Source organism: Thermobia domestica, chromosome 9 (genome assembly GCF_964235325.1).
Source record: "Thermobia domestica chromosome 9, izTheDome1.hap1.1, whole genome shotgun sequence".
Lineage (NCBI taxonomy): Eukaryota > Metazoa > Arthropoda > Insecta > Zygentoma > Lepismatidae > Thermobia > Thermobia domestica.
The window spans coordinates 251,418,721-251,435,375 of record NC_137462.1 but is presented as its reverse complement, the minus strand read 5'-3'; the positions used below and the strand labels follow the sequence as shown (position 1 = coordinate 251,435,375).

Genomic DNA, 16,655 nt, shown 5'->3' with positions numbered 1-16,655 from the left:
AAATATTAGAATTTAAACAATCAGGCTGGTTAAAGAAATATTTAGAATTAAATACAGAACTTAGATCGCATGCAAGGAATGATTTTGAAAAAGACTTCTATAAACTAGCGAATAATGCAGTATTTGGAAAGACTATGGAAAACATAAGAAAGAGAGTAGATATAAGACTAGCACATAATGTAGAATTAGCAGAGAAACTAATAGCTAAACCTACTTTTTAAAGATTGAACTATATTTTCCGAAGATCTAGCTGCTATTCATATGTATAAGACAAAAATTACTTTTAACAGGCCTATCTATGTTGGGATGTCTGTTCTGGATATATCTAAAATTTGTCTATATGATTTCTATTACAATGTGTTGAAGAATAAATATGGAGATAAAGTCAAACTATTAATGAGTGACACAGACTCGGTTATAGCACATATAGAAACAGAAGATGTATATGAGGATATGAAAGCTATGTATGAGCATCTAGATACATCTGATTACAAAGATAATAACAAATATGGGATAAAACAAGTTAACAAGAAAGTATTAGAAAATTCAAAGATGAAGTGAAAGGTGAAATCATAGGAAAAGTCGTAGGTCTCAAATCAAAGATGTATTCAATACAAGCACCTGAAATAGACCTCGAAGATAAAGACTTTAAAAGTAAATTTGATAAAGACAAATGTTGTAAAAAGGCAAAAGGAATAAATTCGAATATTGTTAAATCAGAAATAGCTTTCAAAGATTACGAAGATTGTGTCTTAAAAGATTATGAATTATATAAAATGCAAAATACTATTAGGAGTAAAAGACATAATGTATATTCAGTAGAAGAAAACAAGCTAGCATTAAGCTCTTACGATGATAAAAGATACATATAAGAAGATGGGATACATACTCTAGCTTGGGGCCATTATTTGATAGATTTAAGGAAAGAAGATTTACTAACAAAGCTAAAAGAACTAATGGATAGCTATATCAAAGGGAGACAAGAAAAAGAAAATCGAAGAATAGAAAGTTTAAGAAATGTTTAGATATAAGTTTTAGATGTAAGTTTAGGTGTGAAATTCTTTTATGGTTATATATCATAAAAGTAGATTGAAGATGTATCCTGTATGGGGTCAATGTGGGGAAGAGGTAATTTTCGATGTGTATAATTAGATTCTATGCTGGAGGATTTCAATATAAAAAAGCCTGGTTTGAGGAAGTGGCCCCAAACTGGTTTTATGAATACTACTAACTAGGACAATGTGATTTTCCTAGTTCGTGCCAGCGTTGTTTTACTTTCTCCGCAAGACTCACAGTTTTAATGTTTAATTCGTTTCATTAATTCCATTAGTGGCTCAACATATATCCGTGACAACGCTATGATTTAACCTACTTCCTATTATAACAACATACGTACAGCAGAAAGAATTTAATAATCGAATAGTTACTTCGTTGGCAAGTTATGTAAACAAATACAAGATATATAAGTTTTGTCCCGTATTGAGAGGATAGTAACATTTCCTTTTTCCTGTCAATGTTTTTTTTTCTAGAATGAGTGTTAAGTTTATGGCTGTATTACCATTTATTTAAAATAAAGGAACTAAGATTCAATTTACTTCGTTTAATTGGTTCACTTCCTTTACAAAATATTTTGTTCAGCTGTCTTCAGCGAAGCGGAGTCAATGTTTCACTTAGACGCAACACAAGATTAACTTTGTAACGGATGGAATCGAGGATGGCTAATAGGCATTAGAGAAGTCACCAATAGTTTCTAAATGAAACTTTACTGCAACGCTTTGATTTAATTTTGGTAATTGCAGAGGTGTGTCCTTGAGGTCCAGACACCCTCCCGAAATCTCGACTTATCTGTAAGTTTTGCCCAATTTTAGGGTATTTTTAAAAATTTTAATACCATTATTATTATTATTATTATTATTATTATTATTATTATTATTATTATTATTATTATTATTATTATTATTAAGGGATTAGTAAATGAAAACTTTGAGCTTTACGTCCCATGGTCATACCGGTTAGGCTAAAGGATGCGGTCGATGGATTAGTGTCCGAAAGGAAACGAGAGGACAGAAAGGTGTCAGCTCCTGGACAATATTAATATCGAAATTTCTGTTGCCTAAACAGAAATTAAGTAGGAGTAGTCTTCACCATGATACATAGTAACACACTTTTTTTTCGATAAAAGACTTTCGATTAGGTATGCGTTATATTTACATTTTAACAAAATATACATACCAATACCTAGGCATAAAAAGATTAGTTCTTATTTACAAATTTGAGTTGAACGGATATATGAAACATGCTGGAAATGGCGAAGGAAAATATATTATTTCTAGCAGTAGGAGTAATAGTGGAAGACGTTGGGAGTAATTGCTCAGAAACAATATCGTTTCGGACATATTTATAGCTCATACTAGGCCATAAGCATGACCCTTAGGGATTGTATTCATGAATTGTTTGCTAAACACGTTACGATTCCACAAAATACGAATCTAGGTTGTAGACAGACATGTGACGTTATTTTGCTAATATTTTCCCTGTGAAGAAAGCCGCCTCCACTCTAACTTGTAAGATAATGAATGATGAGTAATGAATGAATGAATGAGTAATGAATGAAATTGAGTATTTTTCATTTTATTACACTTAAGAAGTATGGGTATTGTAGTTTAAAAACACTTACAGCAGCGAGAATCGAACCCGGGACCCCTGAATTACAAAACGAATGCTCACGTCACAACGCTAAGAGATCCTTAGGTAAATAAGAGTCTAAAAACACTCGTTTATGAAGCAAATTGCACACCTTTACGATAACGACGAAACACATTCATTTCTGCCATGATAAAATGCTATAGTCGAAAGAAAAATGAAATCATTGAGTTTTACGTCCAACGAAAATGCCGGTTAGGCTAAAGGAGACCGTGATGATGAGTAATGAATGAAATGGTGGAATGAAGAAAGTTGGGGGAAACGGGAGAACCCCTAGAAAACCCACGCACACGGTGTTTGTCCCCCACAAAGTTTACCTGGCGGGGAGTGGGATCGAACCCGGGACCCCAAGCACCAGAGGTGAACGAGAAACTATTCTACTGTATGTTTTAAGGAAGATAGCTAATAAAAATAACTTCCCAAAAAGCACAAATGTGCTAGGTACGTGCCATTTAGGTGTTCCAGCTACGTTTTAGGTACCTGACACTTGGTACATGTGGTACTCATGTGCCAAGTATGTACTTCAGCTACCTAAAATTTTAGGTGCTTGTTACAGCTAATTAATATTTGCGACTATGTACTACAAAAATAGCATTTATATACTTGGCTCAATTTCGCACTGTGATAGTCATTTTTTTATGACTTCACTTGGGACATATATCTTTCATGTTCGAGGTACTTCCTTTAGGTGTATATTTTTTGAGATACTTATGACACATAATTGATATCTGCTGCGGCGCACGAATGTCAGCTTTTTGCACCTGCTCATGCGCAGTAACGTGCAACGGTTTCTCGCGCTTTCTTCTCCAATTTCTGTCCTTCTAATCAGTGATGAAAATTTTCCGATTCATAAAAACATACTCCACTTATTCCTACATCTTTTTTAGCCGTGATGTGAGGTGTAAAATTTTGTTCTATATTTTACTCGAAAATTTTCCGTTCTAAACAAATTGTTTAAAAGTGAATGATCGTTTAAAGAATCTGAAAATTTTCATTTCTCAGACAATTTTTAGTACTATGTAGGAGCAAGTGGAACAATTTTTAATGAATCGAAATATTTTCTGTCTTCTATGGAAAAATTGGAAAACTTTTTATGAGTCGAAAAACTTTCACCATTTTGAAGCAAAAAGTGAAACAACTTTTTGTGAAGCGCAAAGTTTTATTGTCGTATAGACACAAATGAAAGGAATTTTCCTGGTTCGGAAAATTTTCATTGCGATATATATAGAAACAAGTAAAAACTTTCATAAGCCTTACACTTTTGGATATTATGTATAGTGATGATAGGTGGAAAATTTACACTATATTTAACTGCACATTGAGATATAAAATTCAATTCCTGAAGAGGAAAATTAGACAACAAATTATAATTTTCCCATTTTCCCATGTAAAAATTTAAACAGTATTTCTCTCTCTTTTTCTTTCTCTCTCTCTCTCTCTCTCTGTCTCTCTGTCTCTGTCTCTCTCTCTCTCTGTGTGTGTGTGTGTGTGTATGTACGTGTGTGGAGTGCAGGAAACATACATCGAGTTCGTAGAGAACAAATATCCCATCCCAATATTTAAATTTTAACAAGAAATCCAAAAGAAACCTTTGTGAATTTATCAATTATTTGAAAAACAAAAAAATCCATTATTTCTTCACAAATATCGGTGCCTATGTAATGAAATAACTACATGAAAGTTCCTTATGAAGATTATTTTTGTAACAGAAAATAAGAAATGCTTTGATTGTATTGTGTTTAACACTGGTAAATCATAATTTCAATACTGGGATTTTGTATAATCATAATCTTAGAGCAAATATTTGTATTGTAAAACTACCATTATTATGTATTAAAATGTATTTTAAATAATTACGATTCTATAGAACAAGTACATACATATATAATAAAGAAATATGTTTTTTTATTTTGTAAGTTAAAGTGATATTACTTGTTGCTTTTAAAACGCAGTGCTAATAGTGAAGATTTTTAGGTTTCTTTTATTATTGTATTGGTAGAACAACTACACAAATCAGCTTTTTATTAGTTATATTTCACTTTCTCTTCTGAATAAATAAATGTTTATTTCCAGAAAATGGTCAGTATTTGTTTTCATGAGTTACTTAAATTCGAATTTTGGATAGTCAGAAATTTACAGTAGGCACTTTATATTATCTCTACTTATTTATTAATGTTGCAGTATGTAAATCTAGAAAAGTAGTGAAGCTATGAGGAAACTTCGTATTACGCGTATTAAACCGATAAAATATAATTGTGTAAGATCAAAAGTGGATTCTGAGGGAAAACGCATTGAAGTTCTTGAAACATATTTTTGAAGAAATGGAGAATCGTTAGATTTTCAGTATATGAAACTTTTTAAGACAATATTTATTACCAATAAATCTTACGGCTAACCAACGATGCACGAATAAGTGAAGTATGTTTTTATGAGTCGGAAAATATTCATCACTTTTAATAAATTTATATTTTAAATAATAGAATGGGATACTTGTACTTTACGAACTCGATGTATGTTCTCGGCACTTTACACACACACACACACAGAGAAAGAGAGAGTGGGAGAGTTGAATTGATTTTGAGTTTAACGTTCCTTTCAGCAGCGAGGGTATATGAGACGGGACCTACTGATTAAAGTGGAATCCGAACTACATGAGCTCCCGCGGGATTTGAAGCAGGTATCCCATGCCAAAGGCGTATATACTAACCGCTTAGCAACAAAGGAGCTCGCAGAGGGAGGGAGAGAGAGAAAGATCGAGAGGAACACTATGTAAATTTTTACTTCCCAACTTGAAATATCAGAAATTTTTCCGTTTTCCAAAAGCTAATTGGGAAATTATAATTTGTTGCTGACTAACGTTCCCCTACAGAAATTCAATTTTGTAGCTCAATTTGCAGTTAAATATAGTGGAAAATTTTCCAACTAACATCATTAGGGGAGAAGAGGGTAATAGCGGTCAGGCGATAATGATGGTCAGTGATGTCATTATATAACGGTGAGTCACAGACAAATTTTGACAGGTGCTGCTGTCTGCCGAGTCCCCAATAAAGCTTGATAAGCATTCTCGCCCAGATCGCAGTCTTTGTTTGAGTACAGTAGTGAAAAGTGTGTTTTGTCATTTTCTGATCTAAAAATAAGTGACATTTACAGACTTGTTGTACCATTTGTTGTTGTTCGATAGTACTGCAACTTGTACATAGAATACTTTGAAGAGTCTTCTTAAAGGTACGTATTCATTTTTCTTAATTGAGCTATATGTGTGCTATACACTGAAAAGAATAATAAATGTATGTTTCGGATAATGGCGGTCACTCGATAATTATGACCGGTATTACCCTCTTGAGTCTTGAATAGTATTCTTATGTCTCATTTCAGATGCCCTCTAAGTGGACAAGGAAAACAGACAAAGGGAAATGGTCAACACAGTCGCTGGAAAATGCTATTGCTACCATAAGAGGAGGGATATCGATTCGGAAGGCAGCCAAAATGCATGGAATTCCCTTTAGTACCTTACAAGAGCGAGTGAAGAAAGGTGTTTTTAGCTCTCCAAGGTTTGGAAGAAAAACTTATTTTCCTCCAAATTATGAACATGCTCTTGCGAATCACGTCAAATTACTGTTCAAAATATTCCACGGTTTGTCACCTATTCAGTTGAGACGCATAGCTTTTGAATATGCCGAACGTAATAACATAAAAAATCGTTTTAATAAAGCAAACAGGATGGCTGGAAAGGATTGGCTTAGCGGTTTCCTTAAACGGCATGATATTAGCGTCCGGAAACCTGAAGCTGTGAGTGTAGGTAGACTTATGGGCCTTAATAAGATGGATATTAACCGGTTTTTCACCAATTTGGAGGAAGTAATGGAGAAGTACCATTTTAAAGATACTAATATATGGAATATGGATGAGACTGGCATAACCACAGTCCAAAATCCAGGAGTCGTGATTGCTGTAAAAGGACAGAAAAAAGTTGGCTCAATCACCAGCTGGGAGAGAGGAAACACTATAACAGTTGTTTGCGCTATGAGTTCCGGAGGTCAGTTCGTGTCACCAATGTTCATATTTCCTCGGCAGCGCATGACACCATTGCTGGAAAAGAACGGCCCACCCGGTTCTATTTATCACTGCAGTAAATCAGGATGGACAACAGAAGAACTATTCGTGTTGTGGCTTAAGCATTTCCCGGACTTCACCAATGTACCGAAAGACAATCCTGTCTTATTAGTCCTTGACAACCATACTTCTCACTGCACATTAGAAGCTTATGAGTTTTGTAAAGATCGTGGAATGGTTATGGTTTCCTTACCACCTCACTCCTCCCATCGTCTCCAGCCGTTAGATGTGACTTTTTTTCTCCTTTAAAGGCTGCATATCGCAGAGAATGTGATTTGTTCATGAAAAGCAGGAATTTTCAGAAGATAACCCCTTATGATGTAGCTGAACTTTTTCATAAGGCATATGCAGTCGTAGCGACTATTGCTAAAGCAATTTCTGGGTTTCAAGCCACATGTATCAAACCACTTAATCCAAATATCATTACCGAAGAAGATTTCCTTTGCGAAACAATACTACAGAATTATTCTAGTACACCTGTTTGTACTGATGATGCATCTCCAGCAGGCGATCACTCAGAACCAGGTTCGCTGTTATCTTCTCGTCTACAAACAGACAACAAACCTGAAGATCGAGTTCAACAAGGATGTTCACCAAGTAAGCCTAGTTCTACATCTTCTAAAGAATCTGAAATGTTAGTTCCAATAGAAGACATCTATAATCTCCCATCGACGAGCACGGGCTATCGGGGAAAAGAGCGGGAGAGAACGCATTCTGAAATATTAACATCCACACAAATGAAAGACCGACTTAAAAAGGAGAAAGCAAAGAGACTTCAGAAAGGCCTTAAGAGCTCTAGTAAGATAAAGGAGAGAAAGGAAGAAGAAATATTCAAGAACTGTGAAGTAGAGCTAGAAGAAAAATGAACGTAAGCAGAAGAAATTACTAAATAGAGGCCTACAGAAGAATTTTGATAGCTCTTCAGAAAGCTGTTCGCTTAATGAAAGCCAAATCTGTGACGATGATTCTGATGATGACTGTGAAACAAACATAGGCAAAGATCTTTGCTTCATTTGTGAAGAGTTTGGTAAAGACGGTGAGATGTGGTTTTGCTGTACAGGATGCGGATTGTGGGTACATCAAGCGTGTAGTGGTTGGGACACTGCAGAGGGATATACTTGTGATAGATGCAATTGAAAAGGTTGTCTGATAAAAGAAAACTGTTTTAAGGTAGTAACTTCATGTTTTTGTACATATCTAAATGACTTATTATATTTTATCTGAAACTTCAAACTCATTAAAATTGTACTTCGTTTTGAAAAACCATATAAGGCTATATTAGTACTAATATGCTGTATATTACTACCGCCATGCAGTTTATAAATACTATAGTTAGGTTCCTATTGTTATTACTAATAATATAACAAATAATTCGATTGGTCAAGAAAGATAGGCAGACATTTAAATAATTAAAATTGTTTAGTACGCTGAAAGTAGGCCTACTGAAGCAACTCCTCTGTAAAAGCAGCTAAGTTTTTACGATTCTTATTGTAAAGACCTTTTATGACTTTCATTTTTACCTAAACTTTGAAATTACATTATGAAAACTACGTTATAACATATATGATATTATTAATATTTAACCATATAAATATTTTCTACTCTATGAATTCTATGTAAGAAAAGTATATAAAAATAAATATTGTTCCAGTGGACATAATTAGTTCTTTCTCTCATTTCCATACAGTTATACATAAGCTACGTACCATAATTATTATGAAATAAATTATTTTTATATGAAAATTGTATTGTGTAAGAACTGACCGCCATTATCCGCATGTGAGGGAAATCCCGGTCAAAGCTCTTCTTTCACTTTTTCGGGTGTATGTGATAGATGATGCTTCACAGAATATTCAGAGTTGTTGTTTTGCAAAGAGTACATTTCAGCTTAATTATTCCATTTTAAAAAGTTCGAATAACTGCTTCCAATTCTCCAGTATATCGAATTGCGCTTAAGTGACCGCCAATACCCCATTCTCCCCTATATATAATGTCCAAAATTGTCCGGCTTGTGAAAGTTTTTTTTTCCACTTGTTTCTACACCGTAATGAAAATTTTCCGATCTATGAATATTCCTTTCAATTGTTTCTACAGAGCAATAAAGCTTTCCGATTCACAAATAGTTGTTTTACTTTTTGCTTCAAAATGATGAAAATGTTCCCACTCATAAATAGTTCTTCAATTTTCTCATAGAAGACAGAAAATAATTCGATTCGATTGAAAAACCATTTCGATTGTTCCTACATAGTACTGATAATTGTCTGAGCCATGAAAATTTCCAGATTCTTTAAATTATCTTTCACTTTTTAACATTTCTATACATGAATTCATTCAATTTTATGATTACTGGGAAATTGTTACTTGATTACTGATTTCTTTTTAGAGCGAAAATTTTCCGGAAAAATCTAACTGAAAATTTTCCACCTCACAGCACTCCTTCTAGTAGACAATAGCTTAGAATAAAAAAAGAAGCAACAAATGCATCAAATTTGGAAGATGAATTTAGAAGAAAGAAATGGCATAACTAACGAATAAAAATTAAGAGGAATCCTTTATTCATGTATGAATAGTTAATTACGTATTTATGTAGCTACTTATAAAGAATTGTCTCTTTTAGATGCTAACTGTCGCCAATCATTTGAAAGTCAATATGGAAGAACCATCAAATAAAGTAAAGAGACGCGCCTCATTTTATTATGAAATTACATGGCGAACGGACTTTATCTGATTCCAAACAGTTATCGTCGAATATACAGGGTTACAGGAGCACTATGATTAGAAAAATTAAAAAGACCCCAAGGATTTATCCCTGTACAAGTGAAGTTTTGTTCATCGCCTCCGTTGTCAAGTCGGAAGAGCACGTGTCTAGTGATGAAAGGGTTGGTGGCTCGCTCCCCACCCTTGTTGTGTACTTTTTTCTACTTTTTAAAAGTGTTTTTAGACTCAACTTAATGTAAACGAATTACGCATAAAGACGAATATTTTGTGGTGTAATTTTCGCTTACGGTATGGGGAAGGACACACCTAGAACATACTAATTAAGTTCCTGAGTACATTTCAGGCATGTGCCTACGGGCGGACATAAACTGTGACTATCACTTGCTGCCCATGATATTCCTCTCTCATAGGGACATAAGGCAAATACTGGGCATATTCCCATCTACCTGAAGGGAAATCATAGTCATATGCCTGCTATATAATTGTGTTGTTAGGATTAATATCACTGAATAGTGAGGCACATAATAAACTAAATTTAAGGTATCCAAAACAAATTATAAAAGCTTTACTACAAAAATACCTACACAGACCATAATAAATTCAATGAGCTCCGAAATACAAAGTAACAAATAACGTATAAGATTCAGTCTACAAAGCAATTGTTACTGAAAGAATGGACATACACTATTTCGAGAATCGAGATAAAACGAGAAATATTACGACAGTTTTCGTCTCGTCTCGATTTCCATCTCCAAAGCGAGACGATAACGTGAGTTATTCTGGCCCCATCTTGAATGTAAATGTTAACTCTCGTCTCAATTTTGTTTGTTTTGTTTCAGAAACGAGATGAAAAATTCCTCTTCTCGTGGGAAACACTAAACCAAATCGAAATATTTTTGAAAAATATTACATTTCTGGTTGTAACGTTATGCCCTAGGCGATAATAAGCTCCGAACTTTTAATGTTTTAGAAGATAATAATAATTATTATTAGTTTATTATTATTATTATTATTATTATTATTATTATTATTATTATTATTATTATTATTATTATTATTATTATTATTATTATTATTATTATTATTATTACTCTTATTATTCCTGAAGATTTGGTCGTTCAAGTATTGAAACATCCGAGTACTCAAATATCAGAAGAAAATAAAACGTGTATCATCGGTGATCAATCGCCATCAAAAATTCTAAAGTAAAGAAAGAATTAATCGTTCGCGGATCCGATTCGATGCGACTACGAGCGCCTTCACCACTTAACCACGATTATTACGCAGCTACTGATTTGTCTTTGGTTTGTTTACGAGTATAATACACGCACTATATTGGATTGAAAATAAAGGAGTTTTGTATTTTGTTTTTAAAAAATCTGTAATGTTGATAATTTAGCGAATACAATGATACATCAATACAATACAATACATTGAATTGAGGCGAGTACAATACATTGAGCTCTTCGAGTCCTCAATTACATATTCCTGTGACTTGTAAATCAATCTGACTTTTAACAAGCTACTATTTTGAGCGAACAGAAAAGGTTCTTTATTTAAGCGAGCCGAAAAAAGTAACGCTTTAGATGAATCATTAGTGTAGTTTCCTAATCCGGCAACCCGTGTCCGATTCCAGCCTTCGCCGTTTCCACTTTTTAAAATGTCTCATTTACTGGGCTGAGCTCCAGTTGGATGCTGCTAAATGAAAGATAATCTCCAGTGTAGAAATTTAGTGATGATGTAATCCTGAAAATAAAGGAAGGAAAATGAATGGAGAAAACGAGTTACAGAGTTAATTCTATCAATGGTTCCTCATTTGATATTAACCGTTAATTTCGTGCATTTTTAATTTGTTGTTTATTGACACTATAATCTTCCCTTTTCTCCTTGTGTCTCAATGTGTAAATTTGTACAAATATTAAAGAAATCACGAACCTTCATTTACAGTGGGTGAAAAAGTTTCCGTACAGATGTTTTCTGGTTATGTATTGTAATATATCTTACAAAGTACAGAAAGAAAATGACAATTTCTGTGAGCTTTCTATAAGGAACTCCATAATAAGCATATACATAAGAAAATAAAATAATTGGAACCTTTAATTCAGAAGAAAATCAAATACACACGACCTACTGACCATATTACAAATAATAAAAAAAAGGTTTCCGTACACATAAAGAAATAAACATAAATAAGGGCACCACTTTGCATTTCCGCCGCAGTTACTGATCAGTTTGGCCTCCTTTGGCCTTAAGTACTTCTCGCATTCGTTTCTGCATTGCAGTGACCAATTTTGATGTAGTTACAGGGGAGACGTTCCTCCGTTCTTCATGTAATGCACTTTTCAACTAGTCCTTGTTTCTAATATTGTGTTTCCTAATGCACATTCCTAATTCATCCCACAGATGCTCAATAGGATTACAGTCAGGAGATTGTGGAGGAGTATGAAGTTGTTTCGGTTCATTATACGACAACCACTCTTTCACTTTTCGTACAGTATGTTAAGGTCGTTATCTTGCTGAAATATAAAAGAGGCTCCCATATTCAGTTTCTTTGCACTGTCATGGAGATTCTCTTTCAGAATGTTCAGATAAACATGTTGGTCCATTGTACCTTCGATAAAATCCAAATTTATTACTCCAACTGCACTCATACACCCCCAGAAGAGCATACCACCTCCTCCATGCTTTAGAGTAGGACACAAATTGGAATGGGCACTTCCATTCTGACGAGTCGTTTTACTGCCTCTGTAGGTCTTCCTTGCCCAGATTCAACTGCAGTAGTACCTTATCACTAGTAGAGCAAGCTACTGTCATCTGTAACCACTGAAAATGCTGTTTTGTGTGTGTTTTGCATCCTTCTTTTGTATATTTGTGCCGTGTACGGAAACTTTTTGACCTCAATTTTCAGCAACTTAACTTAAATAGTCATTTTTACTATCAGTTTATTCAATACCATCACTATAATGTGTACACATTACAAGTAGACACGAACAAATCCAGCTAATATAATTGCGTTTCATTATTTATTTATTTTACGATATATTAACATTTTAAAATTACTAATCTCTGGTGTACGGAAACTTATTTGACCCACTGTATATTTGCAACCTAAGGAGAAATGCGCTTAGTGCGGGTAAGTTATCCAACTCTTTTAAGTGTTATCTAATTTTTCATTTTTAATATTTATAAATAAATAACTGCATAAAATATTTAACATTTTCAAAAGTCATTAACAAATAATGAAATCAGACAAGTTCTTTCGAAGTAACATTACGTATGAATCAGTGGCTCCGGAACCTAGGAGCTCAGGCCCTGTTAGACCCCCAAAATATTATTAGCGGCTGACTTCTTCTTCTGAATGATCAATCCATACTTTAATTGATTTGCAGGTAGGACTTCTGTTAATAGTTTTAAAACTCAGTGCAAGACTATGTGTTTGCTTAAAAAAAAAAAAACTAATACATGTACCGCATAATCTATCATTATATTACTTGATAAGGATATATGTACAGTCATTTGAAGTAAGTTAACTTGTTTATATAATTCCTCATTTGAGTTAATTATAAGATTATTTAAGTCTCCTGACTGTTATCTACTCATCGACGCCACTGGTGTCCGTATATTTTTTCTGGTATTGTGCTGTTTACTGTGAATACAAGTATCCAAAGACTCCATTTTGTCATTTCGTCAGCCAGCGTTTCTCCTCACTCCTGTACAAAAACGCACTTTTACGTTTGTTCTTTTAACTGGTGGGGCAATTTCAAGCTGCTGTTCTAGCTACTCTACCAGGCGTAAATAATCTTGTAGTGGGCGTTAGTTGGATTGTCTAACTCACGGACTTTGAACCTCAAGAATTTCTGTGGCCCGCTGTAGAAAGCGAAATATGGGCGAAAAGTAGATATAATGAGTAATGAATCACCTTGAAATCATTATTGATTGTCGAATTCGAAATCTTTGACCAATGTTTCCTTTGCTGACGGAAAAGTGCATGTAAGTGCGGAAGTGATTTTTGAAGTAATTTAATTATATGTAATGTTCAAAAACGAGGTGCTAAAGAACAAAATTGTGTCCGGACATTTAAAGAAAATAATGAGAATAAAATAATGAACAAACGAATGTAATGAAGAAAAAGTAAAATGCGATATTAGAACAAGCTAATTTTTGAGTGTGTCGGAAATGTGTGGAGAAAGAAGTTTATGATATAGATTCTGCTTAAGAAAAAATGTTTATTAATAAACTACTTTACAAACATAAAGGATCAAAATTTACGAATGATTCATTTAGATATTGTAAAAAACAGGGTTGTTTTGTTTAAATCAAAATATTTAAAACAAATGATTAAAACTTGTTTTAAACAATTGATTTTGTTTTAAACAAATTCTAGATACATTTTGCTTTAAACATTTTGCTTTAAATACATGTACTTTGTAAGTCTTGTTTTAAACATTGTATTTTATTTAATTTTTAGAAAAAAATCTGCCAGAGAAAGAAAATTGATAACATTCAGAAGGCTATTTTCTTCCAGTACAGTGTTGCCACACTTGTTACAATTAACAAATTCAACCCCTTTTTTTATTCATCGGCCTGTTGGTACCACCCTGGTATTTTAAGCCCTTTTGCGAAAAACGTTGGTACAATTCTGTCCATTTCAGCACTATTTAACAGGTACTTGCCACATTTTCAAATGTGTCAGTAAGACTTTTCCTACTTCTCATGATTGATTGATTTTTTCCTAGTTTTATATATTTTACTCATATATGGCCACACTATTGTTTTAGTTTATTGGTTACTTTGAAATAAAGGCTCCCTTACAATACATACCGAATATGATAACTGTTTTCCGTTCTAATTTACGGCCTCTATTACACTTCCTACGTGCGAGAAAAGTTTTATCTACTTCCACAATTGTTCGGGGTCTTCCTATTTGGACGTCTTTAAAAAGTAATTTTTAAAAAGAGCATTTTCTTGATTTGGACTCTTGGAGAAAGGGGGCGGAGTGTTCTAGAACTTTACGTCTTTTAGTTTCGTGTTATAGAGCCATGTAACTATTACACTGTAATAAAATTATGAAACCAGCCCTTTTTGTTTTAATTTGGTACTATTTTTCAGCCCTTTTCAGAGCTAGGACTGGGGCAACACTGTTCTCGTGTGAATGGTTTGATTTCTCGTGGCTACAGTAGGTCTATGTGGTGATCCATAGCTTATTTCGTCTCTTTTATCCTTTGCTTTTTTTATCGTCTATTGTATTGTTTAAATGTTTATCAGTTAACTTAGTGTTGTAGTCGAAGGCTAGAATACTTGTGGAAATGATATTAAACAATAGATAAAAGAATTGGCATTGAAACAAGTTTTGTTGTGTTGTATTCAGAAAACAAAGGGCTCTTTACTAATTTGCGGTTTTGAAATTAAAATATCGCAGGCATTCGTTAGTATGTACAGTACATGTTGGTTCTTAGTCTTCGTACAATTTGGAATCGTTTAACATGAGTATTACTGGAAGAAAAAAGATGAATATGAACAGACCGAAGAAATTAATTGTATACGTTTCGAACAAACTTGGGTTGCAGGATACACTTGACTCCAACTTAGGGTTTTTTAAAAAATATTTTTAGATATGGGTCGTTCAGAGCACAAAAATCCAAGTCCATTTTCAAAAAGGTTCATTTTTGCTCAGCAAACAGTTTTTCATAGCGAAGAGTCCGAAATAAATGGACCAAAAACAACGTGAAAAGGCGCAGTGTGGGGTAGAGTTTCATAGGACAACCGCTAGATAAGGTAGGTTCTAGAACGGGGGAACAGGAGGGCTAATTTCCCCCTCCCTGCTCATAAATTTAAGATATTCTGTACGCTGCAACGTGATAAAGATTAATAAGTCAAGCTCCAAATTTCATAGTCAATGATGCATAATTACATTTAATAAATGCAAGGTGTGTCAAGAGTAATACACCGACGGAAATCGTCATATATTCACAACTGCGAATCTGAAGAGAAAAAGAAAAAAAGAAAACTACGTGACAAGGTGCAATCTAGAGCTTTTATATGGTTACCGCTAGAGAGGGGCGTCTGTTTAGAGGTCATCCGCCCTCCTACCGCCTACCGTGCATTTTAAATTTTGGGACCGTAATGAAGATTTGGAAACCTTTTGCTGAGCTGAGAACAAAATTGAAGTCCTTACGCCGAATAAATACGGAGTTTGATCAGTTAAAATCCATTTCCATTGGCCGCAAGGAGCTATGGGCTTATATTGCTCTTTTGTATTATTTTTCCTTTTGACCAAAGGATTCCAAACTTTCTAGTTTCTGGCCTGCTTAAAATTCTGGAAATTGTGCCTAAGCACCTTTCCAGTTTTGATCATCTATATTTATTCCGTATTTATTTGGTGTAAGGACTTCAAACTTGTTCTGTTGGACTTTGCTTATGAAAAAGTTTCTAAACCTTCCTTACTGCCCCCAAAGTATGAAATTCAGAGTGGGGGTGAATGCGACTGCCTTCCTGTCCCTGTCTAGCGGCCACCTTATGAAACTAGCCCACGCCCTTTCACATGGTTTAATTTCATTTATTTCGTATTCTTGACTGCTAAGAAATTACGTTTTGAATCAGCGTTCATTTCCTGAGCAAAACTGAACATTATTGAAAGTAGACTTGGATCCATTGTGCTCTGAATGTTCCAAATATTGTTTCTCTTCAATACAATTATTTATTTAAACAACAGCCAATACACAGGCTTGTAGAAAATTTAATAAAGTTAGCAAAACATGAAGTGTGCTTCAAAGATCAGTTTTCGAAATTTTATTACTTTAAGAAAATTTTATTAGCATTAGTATTCTGAAAGTAGTAGTGGTCCCGTTATGTCCAGCCGAGTCAGCAAAAATTTTTGTGACGTAATAGGTCAAAGGTCAATGACCTTGGCAAGGGGTCAATGACCTAGTGGTACCTAGGACCACCCCCTCTAAATTTTGGCAGGGGTACCTTGGCCCACCCCCTAAATTTTGGCAGGGGTACATAGGACCACCCCGCTTAAATTTTGGAAATTGTCAAATCTAAAAATTGGGTATGGTAGCCTAGGACCATAGTATGTACCTCTATCAGTATTGGGTGTCTATGTCGTTCCCTTTTATGGG

The 16,655-nt window shown here is 34.2% G+C and overlaps 1 protein-coding gene across 1 annotated transcript; it reads left to right on the top strand.

Moving 5' to 3' along the window:
• Positions 1–6,078: 6,078 nt before the first annotated feature.
• On the top strand, positions 6,079–7,065 carry LOC145661190 (uncharacterized). Its single transcript, XM_081726641.1, has one exon. The coding sequence runs from the start codon at positions 6,079–6,081 to the stop codon at positions 7,063–7,065; it is 987 nt and encodes a 328-aa protein (XP_081582767.1).
• Positions 7,066–16,655: the final 9,590 nt, after the last annotated feature.